The sequence below is a fragment of the Podarcis erhardii genome (assembly GCF_964252035.2).
Source record: "Podarcis erhardii genome assembly, chromosome: 11".
NCBI lineage: Eukaryota > Metazoa > Chordata > Lepidosauria > Squamata > Lacertidae > Podarcis > Podarcis erhardii.
In genome coordinates, this window is record NC_138501.1 from 30,656,201 (window position 1) to 30,678,125 (window position 21,925).

Below are 21,925 nucleotides of genomic sequence, written 5' to 3' on the forward strand. Positions count from 1 at the left end.
CTTTGTTTCCAAAGCGACTTAAAAGTGGAAGACCTGATCTGGTTAAACTGGGAGCTTATAAACTTTGTTGTCTACATCACCTGTATGTTTGTTTTTTATGCAATGAGGAGCCAATTTTACATGGCAGCAGTTGCTAACCTGAGGTCCTCCAAACCCTGTTGGACTCTAGCTCCCATCAACTCCAGGCAGCATGGCAAAAGGCCAGAAATTATGGGAGCTGTAGTCAGCAGCATTTGGAGTGCCACAGGTTAGCTATGCCAACTATTCTGGCGTGGCTACCTCCATGAACGTGAGAGTGCAAGTTTCTAATCTAAAATACTTTTTGCATGAAACATTTTATTTATTTGCTAGAATGAGTTCAACCATACCAGCAAAGTGTTCCGAATTCAGATCTTCCTAGCTTGGTTAAAATCGCCTGCAAAACAGGATAAACATTTCATTGAACCCATCATAAATTACTGTAGTAAAAATCCTACACTTGGCTGGATCCTACCACAGTAGACTGGGTCGATGTACCGCTTCTTAAAATAGCTGCCCGTTTGGTTAGGAGCCATTTGTGATCTCAGTGGCAGCTATACTATCACTACAATGTAAGAATGAACCCTTAGTTGCAAGCTGGCAAATGTAGACCATCTAAATGTACAATTACTGGAGAGTGGACTGCCATCTTAAGAGGACACCCTTGAACCATGAACTGTTAAAGAATTACCACCCAATGACAAATATACCCATTAAGTGAAAGGTGTTGGAAAGGATGATGGCAGTCCAGCTTCAGGGATACGTGGAGGAGTCGTAATGTCTGGATCCATCTCCGTCTAGCTTTAGGACAGGTCATAGCACCCTATGTAGCACCCATAGCTGGTCTGTCACCCTAGTTAATTACATTTGTCAGGATAGAGATGGAAGGAAGGCATGTAGCCTTGCTCATTCTTCTTGATTTTGCAGAGGCTTTTGATACCATTAAATACTATGATATCCTTCTGGAGGGGCTCAACATGAGAACTAGGGGTACTGTACTTAAATTGTTCTACTCCTACCTCCACAATTATTTCCAGAAAGTGGGGGGGGCACTGTTCAAGGCAATGGCAGTTTTCCTGTGGTCTCCTGCAGGGTTCCATCTTGTTCCCCATGCTATTTAACATCTATACGAAGCCCATGGGAACTGTCATTTGAAGTGAAGTGTCATCAGTATGTGAAGGACAACTAACTGTTCCATCTGAATCAGGAAAGGCAGCTGAGGTGCTGGGCCTGTGTTTAGAAGCTGGATGTGGGTTAACAAACGGAAACAATCCTGAAAAGATTCAGAGGTGGTATTAGACTAAATTATTATTATTATTATTATTATTATTACTACTACTACTACTACTACTACCACTGTACTTAGGATGCTTCCACAGAAGAACTTCATATTGGAAATGTGTCATTCTGATTTGATTTTTCTCTGTATACATCTGATACATTAGCTTCCATGCATTTATTTTTCATTCAATATTCATTGCTGTTCTGCCATCCATACCATCAAGCAGAGCTTGATAGAATGTACCTGCCCTGTTTTTCTGTCCTTCCTCTCTCACACTCCTCTCTTGACTTTTGTTACCTTTTCCCATGCTGGACATGCATGTAGTTCTGAACCAGAGTGTGCATACTTTTAAAAATTAATTACCAAGAAGTGTGCAAAAGGAAATATTATCTCCCTTAAACACCCAGCTTCATGGTGGTTATACTGGAGGTTTCCTTTTGTGTTGGGGTCTGTAGAACCAAATGGCTGAGTTGTACTCTGATGCAGAGCAAATGGAAAGGGGCGCAAAGATACCTATCACCCACCAAAATGTAATCACACATGACAAAAGACAGAAGGCACTAAGGAGTGGTTGTAGATCACAAACTTCCTGCTGTTAAAAAAGTAGGAGCTGGAATTTTGACCAGGATGTGCTTGACTTGAGGTGGGAGCAATACCGATTCCACAATAAACTCTTAGATGGTAATTAATTTTCTGGAGCTCCAGGGCCAATGTCTTTTCCACTACACATTTTCTGGTGAACCTGCAGCCGTTTAAAATGTGACAGTATGAAATGTGCCTGTTTGCCACAGAGAACCCAAGACGGAAAAATGGCAAGTTGAAGCTTGGCTTCTTCCTGCATGGTCCTTTCTTATTGGATTGAATATATCCAAAATTATCTAAAAGACTTGGGGTGTATTTTTTATTTATTTCGGTGGCAGCTTTATTCTCCCTGGCAATGAAATAGTCGGCTTGCACCTGCGGACTAGAAGGGTTTCTGTTCCTTGAGCGTCCTGCTAATTTAAAAGCCTACTTTCTTTCTTTGCCCTAGCAGGACGGACCCCTCCGGGCAGCCACAGAGTCCCCCCATTCCTGCTCTCCCAGCCCTCAGGCACTTTCCCTGCCCAGTCGCCGCCCTCCGCTTGGCGGACGCAGGCGCGCCTCCCCGCCCGCTGCTGAGGGGGCTGCTTCTCCACCCCAGAGGGCGCGCTTGCCTCGCACAGGACGGCGCGCTGGCCGGGTAAAGAATCCTCTCTTTCCCTTCAGAAGCGGAGACCGAAGGGAAAGAGGGGGAAAATCACCGCGCGGCTCCCGCTCAAGGTCACTCCGGGCGGCCCCAACCCAGCGACGTCAACCCCCGACGCCGAAGGGAGGCGGCCCGGCGGTCGGCCAGCGGCGCAGCGCCTCACTCCGCGCCCCCCAGCGAAGAGAAAGCGGCGCTCCTCGAGCCGCTCTGCTTGGAGGTATTCGCCGCGCTTCTTGTGCCGCCCGCAACCTCTCTCGGGTCAAGAGGCGGAGGGGGGAAGAGAGGCGAAGGGGGGGGAGCCTATCCTGGGTGCCGTGGCAGGAATGGCGGCTGGGGCCGAGGTGCAGGAGGCGAAAGAGAGGCTCCCTTCCCCCCAGAGCGCCAATGAGAGGCTGGAGCTTTCCCGCCTCTGGGGAGGAAAACAACAGCCCACCCGCCTTCCTCCGGTGCATTAGGCGAGGGCCGACGCTTTCCCCATCCTCAGGGCATTGCAGCTTTTCTCTCTCCCCCCTCACAGCTTCCTGCCATGCTACCGCACGCCTCTGGGTGGCGTTTAAGGTGGTGGGGGGGGGGTTGGTACGTGCCGACCATCACGGGGGTGGACATGGCGTGCGTACAAGCGCTTGTGTGTCTCGGGCTGGGCGCTTGCCCGCCAGGTGTGTCCTTGGAAAAAGGCCGCGCTTTTGACTCGTTTCATTTCTCAGGCCTGGGTTGCAGGGTGTCCTCGTGGGGTGCAAGGGGTCGCCGCTCTTCACGCGGAGGAATGGGCGCTCTTGCCCCATGCAGTGGGGCCGCAGCTTAGTGGTAGAACATCTGCTGGGCTGGGAAAGTCATGTCCTGTCTCAAACCGTAGAGAGCAGCTGCCGGTCAGTCAGTAGCGATGGACCATTGCTCTGCCTCTGTATCAGGCAACTTCCTATGTTCCTATGCTGTCTCCTTTTTACAGGTCATGCTCTCTGCCCTTAACTTTACTGCTGAACCAAGAACACCCAGGAGCAACCATGTCTGTGTGTACAGGTTGCTGGCGCCAGATCGGATTAGTATATTCCCTTCGGTACCTGCTAACTGTAGTTGGATGACACAACATTTATTGTCTTACTGCACACAAACACTGCACACAAACACTGCACACAATGAGTTTTGGCATTCTTAATGTTTTGTTATGGGGAAAGGGGATGCATGCAAACTGTGTAAAAAAAGTTAGAGATCTAAATGGGGAAATATGCATACTTGCAGAAAAGAATGTATCAAAGTCATTGCTGAACTCATTCTTCAGTAGGGGCATGTCAACAGATCCTTTAGGGGTGTTTTGCTCCTGTTGACTCAGCATTAAAAAAAAGACTAATATTTCATTTATCTCCTGCCTTTCCTCCAAGGAGCACCCACTTCTGCATTTTATCTGCACAACAACCTTGCAAGTTGGTTAGGCTGAGACTCAGTGACTGGCCGAAGGTCACAGCTGAGCGGATATTTGAACCAGGTCTCCCAAATGCAATTCAATACTTTAACAAATGTGCCTATTTGATTACAAAAAATAGCTTCAGATTTAACTGCAGAAGTGCTTCCAGCCATATGTACCCTAATCTTTTCTTATAAGTTTCAAAGGTGCACTTGTGCATGGCTGCTTGCTAAGGCATACTTTTATATGCATCTCTGGCAGGCAACTAGTGACTCTCCTGATGTTATTGGACAGCAACTCCCATCATCCTTTGCCCTTGGCTGTGCTCGCTGGGGCCGAAGGGAGTCAAAGTCCAACAACAACTGGAAGGCTGAAGACTCTTCACCCCTTGTCTATGAGCTACGTGTTCCTCATGTGTTTATCTTTTCTTCAGTCATTATCAATAAACATCTATATTGAATGAAAAAAGTCACTTGTGCATCTGTCTGGCAGCAATCTATTAACATCCAGAGCTACTCTTGATTTTGAATAATTTCTAGCTTTTAATGCTATCAGCCTTTAGCATAGATAACTGCATATATTGCAAGCCACGCAGTACATGTCATATGCAATCTCCTGCTTGTGTTGTAGTTAGAAGCCCATTATTCATTTCTTTGTCCTTATTTTTTGATGCAATGAGGACCTCACATCTCACTGTATTGTTAGGAACATAGGAAGTTGCTGTGAGTTGAGTCAGACTACCTGTCCCTCTAGCTCAGTATTGTTTACTCTGACTAGTAGTGGCTCTCAAGGGTTTTAGTTAGGAGTCTTTCCTCCACCGTATTGGGAGATGCCAGGGGGTGAACCTGAGACTACCTGCATGCACAGCATGTGCTCTTCCACTGAACTATGATTCTTTCTCAACAGGGTGTTGTGTTTTGGTTTTGGTTTTGGTTTACAAAGGGGCAGCAACCCTAAAGCTTCAGCAAGTTTTAACAAACTAAAAACTCCACTTTATAAACACACACAAGATTATTATTAGTTACAGATAGGTAGCCGTGTTGGTCTGCCATAGTCAAAACAAAACAAATTCCTTCCAGTAGCACCTTAAAGACCAACTAAGTCAGTTCTTGGTATGAGCTTTCGTGTGCATGCACACTTCTTCAGATACACTGAAGTGTGCATGCACACGAAAGCTCATACCAAGGAGTGTATCTGAAGAAGTGTACATGCACACGAAAGCTCATACCAAGAACTGACTTAGTTGGTCTTTAAGGTGCTACTGGAAGGAATTTGTTTTGTTAAGATTATTATTAGTTATCCAGTTAAAGCTCCTAATTCAATAAAGTTTTAGTTTCCTTAGTTTTCAGTGGGAGTCTGCAGGTGGCAGGTATCTCGTATTCTAACCCAGATCCAGCTACACTTGGGTTGCTGTCCTGTACCCAATTACTTGAGAGCAAGCCTCTTACTTCTGAAATGTATGGGAGCAAAGCTCACTGTTAAGTGACGGTGAAATCCCTTGGAGTTCTGGTCAGTCATTACATCTGTTGAGTTGGCTTTAAACAGGATTTAATCACAACACATTTTAGCTGATTCTGTGTTAGTGTCTGTTAAGCGTCAGGAATTTAATTCAGATAGATTAGTTAATTCAGAGGTTTCTACTGAATCCTGTTCATGTTTACTCCAAAGTCTCATGGAGTTACTCTTGAGTAAATACACATTGGGTTGGAGCCACAGTGTACATCATGATCTTTTCTACTGTTTTGACTTCATAATTCCCATGGCATATGACCTTAGGTTCACTAATACTTCGAATCCTAGTTTCCTCTCTCCTTTGCTGCAGTTCATGGGTAAATTTGGGTAGCACATAAATGCCACATCTTCAAATTGTACAGTTGGCACATTCTACATTGAGACAATGTGGGGGTTGTGGGGATGGCAAGCTTTGATGACTTCATCAAAAACCAAATAGGCACTCTTAATGTGTTATGGTAGAACTTTCTTAGTTTTACAGATTAAAGTTCATTGAAAATGAAACTATATAAATTTTCTAGCATAGGCGCTAGATTCCCCAATGTGAAACCCACAACAGAGAGTTCTTTGTGTTCATTATTTTGTGGTATTGAAAGAATTAAAAAAATATGTCCGCCTTCCCTTTTATATATATTTGTGTCTGCTAAATTACATTGCTACAAGATTGGTGAGGAAAGGACACTTCCTCTAAAACAGCAATAAAGACGTCCATATTTTTCTTTTATGTAGACTTTATATCATTTCAAATTATTTCCATTTGTCCTGGTCTTATGACTTTCTATAATGTTTTAGCAGGGAAGTATGAAGCTTTGTTTATGGAAGGCTTTACTCTGCTTCCAGTTTGATGCTATAAATTTACCAAACGTAGAAAGAAATCACTTCTGGAAAAACCTCCATGCACAAGCCTCCTATCTGTGAGTGGGGCGCTTTTCGTTGCAGTGTCTTTAGGGGCTTAAAGGCCATGCTGCCCTTTGGCACACCTGAGGATCTGCAATGCCAAACTAAACTGCACAAGATGTGTATGTTGCTTTTTCTCTCTCTGCCCACCCCGTTCTGCACACGGATAATCAGAGAGTTCAGGCACATTCCTGTATCCCATCTTGAGCACAATTATTCTACACGTGTAAAACCTCTGCAAACCGTTTAGAGGTTCTATTTACAATTAAGTGGCATACGAATTCTCTTAAATACGTAAAAGCTCATACTCCTCTAAGTGTTCCATTCTTTTCAATAACCCCACAATAGGGACCAGGGATGCTGTTCCCTTGTGATGGAGTAAAAGAGCTGTCGTTGCGTTATGAAAATCTTACAGAGCCCCTTGCAAGGGGAAAGATGTAAATTCTTCACAGTGTATAGCTTTTAGGTGTTTTATGCATTATGGGCTTAAAACACAGCTAAGTTGTTCTTTTTCCCATTTGGGTCGAAGCTGGTTTGGAGAAAAATACACATGATCAAAGCACAGCATTTCTTAAGAAATTACAGGATAGATACAGGAAAGATGTGAGTTAACATTGGGTGTACACTGCTTCCTAGGCTGCAGTGGGGGTGCACTGGATACAGACTAAACAGGAATGTGTACACAGCATTAATTACCTTACCCTACAGCAATGTTCATTGCCTAATTTATCACTTCAAGAAGCTTATATTAGCCTACAAGGGGCTTATCGGACAGTTTCTCATATGAACACTGGACAGATCCAGACCTGTTGAGCTGTAGCAAAGGCTTCATACACACCATACATGTAAAAAACATTAGTTCCTGCAGGGAATCCTGGGAACTGTAGGTTACCCCTTACAGAGCTGCAATTCCCAACATCCTTAAACAAAGCACCATGTGACTTGTTAAGCTCCGCCCCCCGTGTTGGTGTTCCTGGAAGGAGTCTTTTACTTGTATCGACACAGCGGACTGGGATATTTTGGCTAGTCTGTGCTGTTCCCCAATATGTCTCAGACAGGTGGAACCATTTGGTTTATAATTCAACATGTCTTGCATGATGCCAGAGTGTTGTCATTTCTCTCCTTTATTGAGGGCAGGTGCCTAGAGATAAGAGCAGGGTTGAAGTGGTTGCCTTATGAGCTGAAGCTGATCACATGGAATAAGCCCTCTTATGCAATCCAGCTAGGATAAAGTGCTGGGGAAGATGGGGACCTGCTATTTCATCCCCTCTGGATCATGTATATCACATTGAGGAGTAAAATCCTGGCCTGTTTTGTGCACAATGTGGGTTTGGGGCTAGGAAGCAAACTGCATTTTTCTTCATGGTCTCTCTTCAGTCCTTTATTTCCTTACAAGGAATCATTGCAATCATAATTACATTTTTACAGGTGTGAAGGTTTGCAATTTAACTTGTGTTGTGACCAGCCACACAAATGAGTGTTTGCTTTCTGTTTTAATAGTTGCAAATGGACTTTGGACTTCTGTCCTTCTAAGTGCATGCAAATCCTTGCCTCTTCCTGCCTGCCTGCCATGGTCTTTATTTGTCTATCTCATTTATATCCCAAGATGCTCAATGCATCTTACATGGAGTTGGCCCATTTTATCCCCCACAGCACCCCTGTGAGGTACACTAGTCTAAGAAGGATTGCATAAAGCCTCCCAGAGCTTGTTAGCTATTGATATCTGAACTCAGCCCTCAGTCAGAGTTAGCACTCCAGCCCTACCTTCCCCCAAGCTGCTTCCTTCCAGATGTTTAGGACTCCAACTCCAGCATGGCCAAAGACCAGTTGATGGGAGTTGTAGTCTAAAACATCTGGAGGGCACCAGATTTGAGGTAGGCTGCTGCTCTAGCCATGCACCACAGCCTGTCGATCTCTCTACATTTCAGCCACCCTGAGAGTTTATTCAATTCTACTGAATTAAGTTTACAACATTTACTAGCTTCATTGAAACAAACCTCAAATCCCTGGTGCAGCAAGAGAGAACCATGTGGATATCTGAGCAGGGGTACCTACAAAAGTGAACAGCCCTGCCTCAGTGCTAGTGATAAACACTGATACATGTCCATCATTGCTTGCAGTCAACACTTTTTTCCAATCTGATCCCCTGAGAACCTACCTTTGGGGCTGGGAAAGGTTGTGAAGGCATGGTAGGAGCTTGCTTGTACTATTGTAAACAAGCCCTTCACTGAGAGCCCTTCACTGCAAATTGCATACTGACTCAGGGACCTCCAAGTGAGAGATGCTGAGGAAGTACACATAGAGGGTTCAGAGACACTGTGTTGCTCAAGTTACAGATAGGTAGCTGTGTTGGTATGCCATAGTCAAAACAAAATAAAAAAATTCCTTCCAGTAGCACCTTAAAGACCAACTAAGTTAGTTCTTGGTATGAGCTTTCGTGCGCATCTGTGTATCTGAAGAAGTGTGCATGCACACGAAAGCTCATACCAAGAACTAACTTAGTTGGTCTTTAAGGTGCTACTGGAAGGAATTTTTTTATTTTGTTTTGTGTTGCTCAAGACACACACTTTTTTTTTTACTTCCTTTGGGGCCTTAGAAATGGAAGAGGTTCAAACTCTGGATATGAGCTCTCTTTCTCTAGTGAGTCACCGCCCCCTTGTTTATCTGTGTGAGGTGCCTTGTCTTTGCAGCCTATGCTTGAGGTTCCTGGTAGTTGTTTGCATCTGTAAAAGATCTGAGAAGACTAGCCTTATTCATCATTTGTTGTTTGTGCAAAGTGTGCTCCTTCACCACAGTTCCTAGTAGGGAACAGTTCCCACTTGTTGTGTTCCAAACTCTCCAGCCATGGAAGCAGAAGGCTATAGCCCTATGCCACACATGTTGATGTATGTGAACTATATTCTAGCTTATGTACTCCTGGGGTTAATGCCACAACTGGTTGCAGAGTTGGTCAGACTCTCCTGCCATCCGTTGTATGTGGTGGGGAGGTGGTAACAGAGAGGGGGAAGGTGGGGCTCGTATATTGAGCTTTACCCTGACTTCAGTGAAAGTATTTTCAGATTGAGCTGCCTCTTATTCTGATGTAACATAGCATTCTCATAGGCAAGACCACTCCCTGAGCAAGCAGAGGATTCAGCTAAATTCCTCCTCTCCCATGTCATATCCCCAACTCTGCCTGGGAGCAATCCTTTTCCCACCCAGCAGGTGTAAATAAGGGACAGACTCAATATGTGAATTATCTGTTGTTGCCCTTGGCTTAATAATCATAGTCCTCTTTTCGTTTTCGTTCTCAGGCCTACTGAAGTGGTAATGTCATTCTGATCTCCATAGAAGAAAACTTGTTATTCCTTGGTTTGAAGAGGGATATAAAAATAATAATAATAATGTATCCAGTTCCTGGTTCCATGCATGAAGGAGATAATGGACATCCTAGGAAACTTATCTCTTTCCTTTTCGTTTTTGGCATTACGTTGTTATGTGCTGGATTTCTGCTTTCGATGTTTGTGTTGCAGACGTGCCCAAGTGGTGCCTTTGGTGACTGTAAAGGAGCCCTCAAAATCATTGGGCCTCTGCTTGCTGTTACTGGACTAGTTTGTATAATTCTGGCGCAATCGAGAGCTAAAGGCTACCTCAGAGAGGTGCAATTGCAAGATGACCAGGTGTACGGGTTTGTTTTTTGTCGAGGAAACTGCCAGTTTGCTCAGTTCCTTGTCTTTGGTTTTTTATTTTTAACTAGTGGGATGCTAATCAGCGTCCTTGGCATTTGGATTCCGGGATGTAGCCCAGGTTGGCGCTACCAGCAGTTTAACCATAGCAATACTTCTAATGTTGAACTCCAGGATTGTGGATTTCATTCTGTTCAGACCATGGGACCTTTGATTGTGCTCATTGGATTGTGTTTCTTTGTGATAGCTCACATTAAAAAGAAACAAAACATAAATTTCGTCCAGGAGTCTTCTGTCAATGAAGAAGAACAGCTGGATCCTGAATCATTTCAAGTTACAGTGGGTAAGTGAATGACACAGCCAAGAAGCCTCCAAGTGGGCAGTCCCTAGATGTCAGCAACAGGAGACACTTGCAAGGACGCCCCATTCCTCCCCAGCACTTGAGGGGTGGATTAGGAGGGGAGGGAAGAATTTTGGAATTGGAATGTGGGAATGGTGGAAGAAGTAGTCAGGGTGGGTAAGAAAATAAACTCCAGAATCTGCCAATCAAAGTATAGTTGCAAGGACTGCTTTTGAAGTACAGTACACTCCTCAGAAAAGTGGTGAAATTAATAAGAGAACTGGATTCTATTTTACAAAGTATAATAGCAATACTACTTCACATTGTGTTGAGAGCCCTTGTCTCAATAGCCCCTACAACAGCATTTTGGACCTTCCAGTTTATGATGTTACACCATTTGTGTGTCTAGACAAATGCAGATCTTAAAGCTTTAATCTCCAAGCATTTTCAAAATATTTTAAGTTGGCCTGTGATCCTTTGATGAAGGGCAGTGTGGAAATTTAATAAATAATAACAATATTCTGCGTGCTAATAAAAGTGCAATTGTTTTCCAACAAAGTGTAGTAGGGAAAGACTGATAAGAGTTTAATCAAATGCTTTGAAGATGCCCTAATGCCTGGGAGTGATGATTCTTAATGAAATGCACATCACAAGTAGGGCTATCTTGCGTGTTGCTCCAAAGAGAACTGCAGATAAATTTGACCTTAAAGTGTTGGATTTTTCTTTTGTAGGTGATACTGTAATGGTATTCCCACCACCGCCACCACCTTATTTCGCTGACTGTCCACTGCAAACAATAACTCCTAGCGTGGTAACAAGTGATTTGCCTTTAAGTGAAAATCCTCCACCGTACCACAGCACTTTTATTAATTGGTAAGATCATTTTTTTAAAAAAAATGAGCATTTTGAGCATTTTGCACATGGGCTAATGCACAGGTTGCCAAAGTGGGCACCAGTGGGCATATCAGTACCTCAGGTGGCACCCACACAAGGTCCCAGCAAAAATCTCTTCAGAAGACAACAATACATGAGACACTGTTTGCTGCTCCTGCTCAGTTCCTGTTTGCTGCACTGCAAGAGAGGTAGGCTCTCTTAACAAGGCCCATATTTCACTGGATGCCAGGATTGGACATCCACCCTTACTTCACTGGATGCCAGGATTGGACATCCACCCTTACTTTCATTCTGAATAGAAGGAAGGTACAAAGAGGTTCTCACAGTGAGCAAGCACTGCATTGGCTTATGTAGGTATTTCCCCCCTCTTGGGGTTGGAGGAATTCCTACTCCATTTTGAGGTCTTGGCTCTTTCTCTGGTCTTTTAAACGTGGCGGCCATTTTAAGTTGTGCCACACACCCCACAGTGCCCACTAGTCAAAGAAGACTGGCACATCCATTACCAGAGAAGATGGGTAATGGATGTGCTTAAAACTCAACTTTACATGGAAGACCAACAATTGGCTCTCCAAATACCTTCTTCCCTTCTTTTTTGTTTAGATTAGAAAGCAGCCATGAGGGGTGGGGACGCAGGAGAGAAGATTGGGTGGGTACATGGTGATGTTGCTTGGGTTTGCCTTTTCATGCTGGCAGGCCTATTCAGTTGTGTAAACCTTTTCAAGAGGAGCCAGTCATTTCTATGATTTTGTATTTTTAAATTATACTTTGTTTTATTCGCCTACATAGTTTGCTGTATACCACCTGATATTTTATATGAGGGGGCCGCCTATAAATATTTTAATTAATAAATAAGCAGATTCTTGGTTTTCTCAGCACCTGGGTGCCAGACCCTAGTGCTGTGCTGCTGCGAGCTCCCTGGAAGAATATAAATGTTATAAACAAGTTAAACAAGTCACAGGCATTCCATCTGAACATACACTTCACATTACATCATTTCCATCATTACATTTCAGAGCCTTTGTCCTATCTTTTCTGAATCAACCAGAAATGAATCCAAGAAGCCTTTGCATCCCATGGCATGATTGGGGCATCTTCTTACTTGACAAATAAGATCTTTCACAGGTGCTGCTGTTGCGTACTGATTTGCATGCACCATGGCATGGGAAGGGTGTGCCTGTGTCCTTTTTCATTGTAGTATAACACTGCATGATTGGCTTCCTGTCAGAAGTTCGCACTTCTACATTGTCCATAGGCAAGGATATATATGAAACAATTTACCATGTGCAAAGTACTCTTTGGCTCTACCAGTTAGAATTAAACTGGCTGTATCCATGCCAGATGTAATTTTACCACTTTGGTGAATAGAACATTCTCATCATTGCTTTTAGACACCTTGGGTACTATATGTAGAAAGGCGGGGTATAAATCGAAATAACAAATATAGAGAGATTAAACATGCCAACATGTGTACCCTTTCATTATTTCTTTGCAGAGCACAGAATGCTGATGCATCAAACCTGGTTGCTTGAAGAGAGAATGAGCTACTGTATACAATGTCAGGACGTGATTCACCTTCTGAGAACTTAATCCACACTCTCTCATCCCTCTGAGCCATCTCAAAATTATAAGGGCAAACGAGCAGCTGTAAATAATGAATGTGTCTTTTCTTCCTCTCCTTACATCACCCAGATGATCCATTGGCATCCGCTTTGAACCAGCTGTAAGAAATACTCAAGAGGGAAGGTGTCTAAAAGGGGAGAAAAAGAGGACTGTTAAATTACAGGGTGAAAATAGCCTGTAAGAGAGATGGAGGAGCTTTGAGCCAGCAAGGAGAGCAGCAAGCTCCACGGGCAAGAAAGTAGAAGGCCTGCCAAGCCAAGACTTCTGTTACTGGAAAACGAAGCCAAGGCAATCTACAGAGAAATACTTGGGGCACGAAGGACCCAGCACCTTAACACCTCTTCATTTGGCACATTGTATGTAACTGGAATACCCAAAACAATGTACGTCTCAAGTCAAGTCAGCTACCATCTGAACATAGTGCTGTGGCACACATCAAGCAGAAGGAGGGGGAAATCTGGTGGCTTTGTCTTTCTGTTTCCTTTTTTCTTTTTTTGGCTGTTGACAAACTCAAAAGTAAAGACACTGGAGACCTCAGAGCAAATTGCGTGTGTGTTTGGGCTGACCCTCATGTTAACAAATTGTACATGTGAGATTTTCAGTTGATTAAACATTATGACACAATGTACATGGTGACTGTAGCACTTGAGTGGTGTGACCAACAGCAAGTTTTAGCCTATAGAAATAAGAGCCAAAACTGCAAGTTACGCAGGCTCCATGGCTGCTACTCTAGTAGTAGTAGTAGTCGTAGCAGTAGTCGTAATAATAATAATAATAATAATAATAATAATAATAATAATAATAATTTTTTATTTGTACCTCACCCATCTGGCTGGGCCTCCCACTCTGGGCAGCCTCCAACAAAGATTAAACATACATCAAAATGTCACACATTAAAAACTTCCCTGAACAGGGCTGCCTTCAGATGTTTTCTAAATGTCAGGTAGTAGTATATCTCTTTAACATCTGACAGGAGGGCGTTCCACAGGGCAGGCACCACTACCGAGAAGGCCCTCTGCCTGGTTCCCTGTAGCTCTGCTTCTCGTAGTGAGGGAACCGCCAGAAGGCCCTCAGTACTGGACCTCAGCATCCGGGCAGAATGATGGGGGTGGAGACACTCCTTCAGGTATACTGGGCCCAAGCCGTTTAGGGCTTTAAAGGTCAACACCAACACTTTGAATTGTGCTCGGAAACATACTGGGAGCCAATGTAGATCTTTCAAGACCGGTGTTATGTGGTCTTGGTGGCTGCCCCCAGTCAGCAGTCTAGCTGCCGCATTTTGGATTAGTTGTAGTTTCCGGGTCACCTTCAAAGGTAGCCCCACATAGAGCATTGCAGTAGTCCAAGCGGGAGATAACTAGAGCATGCACCACTCTGGCAAGACAGTCCGTGGGCAGGTAGGGTCTCAGCCTGCGTACCAGATGGAGCTGGTAGACAGCTGCCCTGGATACAGAATTGACCTGCGCCTCCATGGACAGCTGTGAGTAGTACAATGTGTCGTTATAAAACCTTCAGTGTTTCCCCACTTGCAGCTCATTGGCTGCTGCATACAGCAGGCAGGGAATCTCTGGACATGATGGTATCACATGGTTCTTATTTAAGGTTACTGGGGGAGTGTGTCATCGGAGGGGCTCAGTTCGGCTTCAGCTGCACTTCCCCTGTAATGCTTGTGGTACCTGCCCAACTGAGTTATTAAATTATAAATGATGGCGAGAGAATGAGAGAGAAATTCTTCGCCAACTCAAAATATTAGAACTGGGGGAACATAGAGTGGACATAGCTGAAGACAGAAAGTGCTTTTTCACATTGTGCTTAATTCAGTTGTGGGCTTCGCTGTCACAAGATGTGGTCATGGCCACCTGTTTAGATGGATTTTTTTAAAGGGTTGAGCAAATGACGGTGGATAGGTCCTCTGCCTCCATGATCAGATACTCAATGTCAACAGCAGAAGGTGGGGTGGGGGGTCACTATTGTATCCATACCCTGCCTGTGGGCATCTCAGAAATATTTGGCACACCAGTTTTGGAAACCGTATTCCTTGGTCTGCTCGAGTAGAGCTGCCCATTGGAGCAGCAGGATTGATATTATTTTACTGAATTTCTTCCCCACCCTTCACCATAAGGTCCCAAGGCAGGTTATGACAACGACAAAATACTAAAATCAGCTAAAACAATTGAAGAATAGGTGGGCCACACACAAATACATAACACTTGCTATAGCCTAGCTCTGGGACCTATCTGCCACTTAGTCCAGCAGCAGAAATTGGAACTGACTCGTGCTGTTCTTCCTCTTACGTACTTTAATCTGCATTGTCTAAGTGTCAAAACTACAACCGAAGAATCAATTAAAAAGTAGTTCTACAAATATTTTGCCTCTTAAAATGTTGAAACTGAACAGCTACCACTTGCTGAATTATTTGGGCCCGGAGTCTGAAATGCATTGAGACTGAAAGCAAAAGTCTTTTGCATTCCTACTAACAAATGCTTTGGTGTCTAATTCAGAGCATTCACAGTCATTACATAAGTCATAATCCCCATGAACATCAGTTTTAGCTGGTGGTTAAGAGCACGACATCGGAGATGAAGAGAGTTAATGCTCTAACCCTTCAGCTGTGGTAATGACTGATTTCATGCGAATTGCTCTTAGTGTAAATCACAGTGCAGGGCTTATACCAACTGGACCCATTTATTTTTCACTAGGCCTCTTCTGTGAGTTTGACCTCTCTCACTGAAACCTGCTATTTGCTCATCTATAAACCAGGAATTACTAGAGAAGATTTAGCGTAAAGGACACTGCAGGTACCTTGAACTGGCAGGTTTGCAACAGGAAGGTTGAGCTCTAATGAATCCCAGGCAAACTTACTAGAGAGTAAAACACATTGAACATAATGGGGCTTACTTCTGAGTAAACACATGCTGCATTTATTGTCATATACTGAGTGTCTTGGGTTTGTTGGTTTGTTTTTGCATGATGTCATTGCAGGCTTTTAAAAAGATTTTTATCTTTCTTTAATGCTGGGGCACATTTTTGACATGTTTGCTATCATCGAAGAACTTCCACAGTACACAGATTTTTCATTTAATACACAGATTTCTTATAAAACATAAAAAACCTTATTACAGTGAAAATGTAATCTACAAAGCAAGTAATCAAAGCAGTCCAGAATCCAGCCTCTGCAGAAAATGCTAAACACTTTCTCAAAGTAGGAAGGCTTAACTGAAGTAGTAGTGGCCCGATTGTGAAATATTCATAATGCTACTTGCCAGGTTCCTAGTTTGCTATGAATTGTATGTTTTTACAAGCCTCCAATACGAAACAAACTTACTCATGACTGAGTGAGCACCAATAAAATCAATTTCAGTTAGAAGCATGGTAGAGTGCTTTTGCAGAGCTTTCATTAGATGACAATTCAAGTAGTTATGCAGAAAGACATTCTCCCAATTCTGTCATGAGTTAGGAGTTTAAATAAAGTTAAATAATTACAGTAACTAGTCCAAAACGGGAGAGGGAAATAAGATGAGCAGGCAAAAAAAAGGTCTTCCTTTGTTTCTAGCCAATGACTGTGAGAATGTTCCCCCACAGGGCATTTGAGAGGCAGGCAAGGGAGTATTTTGAAAGATACTGCAAGGGTTAGGAAGCTGGTGTTACTCTCTGAAGCCTGTACTAATGTAGTTAGGCATGTTGAACATAGAAACGCTGATGGCAGCATTCTGCCTAGAGATTTTACAAGGAGAGACACTATAAAGAGCAGCTTCTTAGAAGGTGTGCTAATCTTAACTTTGCAGTGCCAGCCAGGGAACAGCAACTATAAAATGAAATAATAGAATTGAACTTCCTATTACAGTTCTGACCCCAAAAGAGGAAATAATCCTTATGAGAAACAAATGTACCTCTTAGCAGTAATTGTAAAATGCAGCAATGAATAAACACCTTTTGGCACGCTTCATAAAGGGCTCGGCCACGCGGTCTGAGAAGACTCTTGCAAGGTCACCTTTGCAAGCTGCAAGAGAAGAAATAGCCATTCAGAAAGATGTGGAAATCTGATAGGAATCCGGTTAGGGCAGATATAGCTTTTCACCTGCTACTGCCAGGGAAGTCTGCAGACGGCCCCTTCAAGCCTGAAGCCAACCCTGAATAAAAGGCAGTGTCTGTCGTAGGGCAGTAGATGCTCTGAGTGGGTGCTGTAGTGTTGCCAATTGTGTTGTCTTCGTCTCTCCACCCTAGTTTGCCAAGACCAGTGTCTAGCCCTTGGATTCCATGCTAGACCTAGGTCTTGCAAAGATTCAGTGGCCTTGGCTGATGCAAGGAAAAGGGCAGGGAAATTATCTATGCTGCACTTTGCAGCCTCTAAGTGTTTTCAGCATTAGGGCAGCAGAAGCAAGCTCCATTTAAATCCTGTAGTCAGGGTGGTACTATGATGAGTTGAGTGGGTTTAAAATGTGAAACTTGGCATAGGTTCAGATAATCTATTTCTTTATTTTCATTTTTTAAAAGCCCAAATCTGGATTGCCTTGTCAAGCTTTTTGTTTTAGAGTGTAAAGTGCAGGTGTTGGCAGAGCAGGAAGTGAGGTGGGTGTCTGCATTCCTGGCCTTGTTTGTTTTCTTTGTGGTTTCTGATCTTCCATATCTTTTTCTCTGTGAAGCTTCGGATTTCTTAGTTGTAATCTATGCTTACCTTGGGTTAAGCTCTGTTGAGCACAACTTGACTTACACTTGTGCTTATCTGGGAAGCTGGTGGGTATCTGGGGAGCAATACATACCAGTTATCACAGTGGTGGTTCTTGCCCATTGTCACTGGTAGGGCAGAATGCAGAGAGCCCAACAGTAGGTGGCGCCAGAGCCAATGGCAGGCAGAGCCAACTAATTCTACTTCTGTCCTCTTCTTCCCTGCTGAGTTATACAAGGGTAGCTGAAGAGAAGGGGGAAGCTAATAGGCAGGACCATCTCCTGGGCTGATTGTAAGTATAAAGGCAGGCAGGTGCAGGCTGACTCAGGGCAAACTGCGGTTGGTGGGGCAGTGCCCCTTTTCCCCTAATGGAAATGTCAGCTGGTGAAGAATGTGGTAACCGGATTGCTGATAGGGGGGCATCTGGCTGACAATATGTGAAACCCTCTCCACTGGCTGCCCATCTACTACCCAGCCAGGTTAAAGGTCCTTGTCGTCATTTACAAAGCCCTGAACAACTTAAGGCCCAGGATACTCCAGGGACTGCCCGAACCCTTATATCCCAGCTCGATCACTGAGATAATCTGCAGGAACATTGTTGTTCATTCCCCAAATTGGCAAAACTCCTTTGACTGGAAACTGAGCCTTTAGTGTCATTGGCCCAGTATTGTGGAATACTCTGCCAACACAGATTCAGCATGTGCTGTTTCTGAAAACCTTTCAACTCTGTCAGGCTTATGCAGGGGAAATAAGAGCACATCTTTCCACAAGAGCTAGCGGTTTCTGATTTTGACTTTTTAAATGTGTTTTTTTGTTGTAAGGTTTTGTTGTGCAATTGTGAACTGCTCTGCTATAATTTATAAATGTGGTCTAAACCACAGAGCCTAAGGCTTACAGATCAGAAGGTTGGCGGTTCAAATCCCCATGACGGGGTGAGCTCCCGTTGCTCGGTCCCAGCTCCTGCCCACCTAGCAGTTCGAAAGCACATCAAAGTGCAAGTAGATAAATAGGTACCACTCTGGCGGGAAGGTAAACGGTGTTTCCGTGCGCTGCTCTGGTTCGCCAGAAGCGGCTTAGTCATGCTGGCCACATGACCTGGAAGCTGCCTGTGGACAAACGCAGGCTCCCTCAGCCAGCAAAGCAAGATGAGCTCTGCAACCCCAGAGTCGTCCGTGACTGGACTTAATGGCCAGGGGTACCTTTACCTTTTTATGTATGTATACATATATTTATAAATAAGTAAACAGCTTCCCTTACTATCCCCCGTGAGATGATTAAGTCCAGAGTCTAATGTTACCCAACTGCGCTATTGTGAACAGAGTTCTTGTATAACTAGTGCAAACTTGGTACGTCCTATCAAGGACATCCTCCTTCCTAGGCATTCCAGGACAGGTTTGCACAGTAATGGAATGGAGCGCTGTTAAAGATGCCTTCCCCTGCGTGTTTTCCTTCACTCCTTGTTAGCCGAGCAGTTCTGAACTCATGGTGTCTGATGATCACAAAGCTGGTGCCACACTACTTTTATCTGGTGCGTTCTTGGGGCTAGTAGGAATTATATTCACCATGATGGGATGTGCAAAATATGAAAGGGTCATTCACTTCAAATGGACTCAGTTGCTCGGGCCTATTGTGCTTTCAGTAGACGTGACTTTTTTGCTGATTGCTGTGTGCATGTTTAAAATGATTGCTTGCAAATCATGCAGCCCAAATGAAGGAAGAGCATCTGACACAGGCCAGACTCCTATTGGACAATCTGTTGTTTTCACTAGGATTAGCCAGGCTATAAACTTCCACGGTGCTACAGTGGTGCAGTACATCCCTCCTTATTCAGCCCAGGAAGGTATTGGCAGGAATTTTCATCAAGTATTGAGTCATCCTGGAATTCCTCCATTCTCCGGGCCACTAATTCCAGCTTTGAGCCCTCCTTGTTACTATAATGTCAACCCCCTGGATAACTCTGCTTTTTCTGCAGATGAAAATTACTCTGCTTATCTTCCTGCAGACACCAGAATCAGAAGGTAAGTTACTATGTGTACACTGCATTTCAGTTGCAAGGTCTTTTACATGCACTGGTTAGTGGCGTTAATGAAGCATTGGCATAGTCTTTGCTCAGACAGAATTTCAATTACTGACTTGAAATAAGAGCATTGCCTGAAGCAGCAGCCATAACTGGTTCACAGATATTGCCGTTCCAATTAATGATGCGGCATTCATGGAGCATTTTAATCTCCTATGTGTTGTTATTTTTCTCTGCTAAGTACAACCCCTTTAAAAAAAAATGTATCTGTTACCTCCGACACAGAATTATTTGCATTTTGTCAAAGTAGCATTAGGAGTGGATTAATAGAGATAGAACTCCAGGTTTCTATCGCAGAATCTATTTTTCATGTCAGAAACCTGTAATAGTATGGGGGAAAGGTGTTTCTGAGCATATTCAGAATATGCTTTCCTCAACACTGAGCAAGCATATCCCCTCCCCTCCCTATGGTCTTGAAAATTAGTTTAGAAGAGCAGATCTGCATTGCATGCCCTTATAAGCTCCACAGCTGTTCTCACACTGGGACTTTACCTGTCCCCAAAGAATGCATTGGTGTTTTGTGACTATCATTCTCTGCAGAGGCAGGCTGCGCAACCTGCATTAAAGGGAAGTGGAATTTGGGTTTTTAAAAAAATAAAACACCTGCTTTTGTTAGGCACCTGAATTTTTGCTTTTCAGTTTATAAAATTCTTCCTTTCCCTTCATCACATTTCCAGGTCAAGTGACAGTCTCCAAGAACAGAAAGAGATGCTGAATGAAGACCTTTACAGTGACATACCTACCCCACCATATGAGAAACTATTTCCACAGTGGTCATAAATATAATAAAAGGGCATCCCTGACACTTCTATGTAAGGAACAGAGATTGCTTCTTGAAAACATCCACTTGAACAAGTAGGAACCAAAGAGACTGAGGATTGTCTATTGAGGTTTTGGTTTGGTGATAAGGTCTTGCTGAGAACAGGTGTTGCTCATTTACTGAGCACCTGAGACAAAGGCAAGTGAGCGTTCCTTCCAAATGTGAAACATTTTGCATTTGGCTCCATATTTTAAAACCACCTGGCTGGTTAGTTTTTCCTGGGCTGTTGATTTTCTCTATTCTCAGGAGTCAAAGAGTACGTGAGTGGTTACTCTTGGGTACTGAAATTTATTCTGTCACATCTAGAGCCTAACTTACATTAAGCACAGGTACTCTTTTTTTTTTTTTTTAGTTGCCTAGAATTCCTAAAAACTGTGGTTCAAAAGTATTGCTGTCACTTTGCAGCTGAGAGTACGCAAGGCCACTGATGGGCTTGTGCAGAGGAACAAATAATATGAATTAGTTCTTCAGTCTGCCCGCAGTGACATACAGATGCCAGGCTTTGGCCAGCTGTCATAACCAGACAAATAGTTCCTATAATTGGCTCTTCCCTGTCTTCCTGGCCAGGTCAGAAGTCCACCAGCAGTTTTGCTTGGTGTTGACAGCTGCCACCACTTGGTGAAGAAGGCTCTCTACACCAGGTCAGTTTTATCAAAGTGTGCCTCGTTGCACTCCTGTTTTGCTGCTCCTGTGATTTTATTTAGTGCTATGGTTTTCGTTTAATCCTTGTAACGATCGATCTACTGTTTTAAATTGTAATATTTTATGAAACCTGGCCTGAGACCTTTTGGGAAAGGTCAGGCTATAAGTGTTAATTTCTATAGGAGAAATGGGGTGTGTGTGTGGAGGAGGTACCTACCGAACATTGTTATAAAAATAGCATGAGGCATGAGGACAGAAAAGCCAAGGCTTTCAATGTCTGTGTGCTAATCCACAGAGCATGGGAAGTAAGCAAGGCAAATTCGAATTCCTAGGGTTGTGTCTGATGAAGTAATTGCATGAGCAGGATGACTTCTTCTTGCACAATAGAACTTTTCCTCTCCTCCATCACCTCCCCTCCAGCCTCCCCCCAAATCTGCTCTCAGGACTCCTTCAACTCCTCCAAAGCAAATTTGGGGGAATGAAGGGGAAACACATGGAGGAGAGGGAGGGTAACTGCAGTGACTTGAGGTGCATTCAGACATGGGAAATATTGTGTTAGTTTTCCTGATTATAATATTCTGATATTCCTGTCATACTGCAGTACCTGTTGTGTTATGAAACTGCGGCTTTTTGACTAACATGCCTGCCTGTTATGCTTAATTTCATTCACACCAATGAATATATTTGGACTATGTCACCATGCCACCATGCTTTCCTTACCTGTGCTTCTGTTCCCCCATGATCTCTACATGAAACCAGCAGAATAGAACAGTATGCAGCCCCACAGCAACCTTAGGATGATTCCCAAAGCACTAAACTATGGCTTAGAGTCATATCCAAGCCCTGAGATGTTGGCACAATTGCAGGA

The 21,925-nt window shown here is 43.7% G+C and overlaps 2 protein-coding genes across 2 annotated transcripts; both read left to right on the forward strand.

Moving 5' to 3' along the window:
• Positions 1-2,613: 2,613 nt before the first annotated feature.
• TMEM171 (transmembrane protein 171) lies at positions 2,614-13,480 on the forward strand. Its single transcript, XM_081881126.1, is given in 6 exon segments — positions 2,614-2,742; positions 9,627-10,341; positions 11,070-11,209; positions 12,726-12,758; positions 12,762-12,818; positions 12,820-13,480. Coding segments are annotated over 5 exon segments (981 nt in total). The 5' UTR covers positions 2,614-2,742; positions 9,627-9,716; the 3' UTR covers positions 12,946-13,480.
• A 5,266-nt stretch (positions 13,481-18,746) lies between these two features.
• On the forward strand, positions 18,747-21,295 carry TMEM174 (transmembrane protein 174). The gene is made up of 2 exons (XM_081881284.1): positions 18,747-20,450; positions 20,983-21,295. The coding sequence occupies exon 1, from the start codon at positions 19,001-19,003 to the stop codon at positions 19,538-19,540; it is 540 nt and encodes a 179-aa protein (XP_081737410.1). The 5' UTR covers positions 18,747-19,000; the 3' UTR covers positions 19,541-20,450; positions 20,983-21,295.
• The last annotated feature ends 630 nt before the right edge of the window (positions 21,296-21,925 follow it).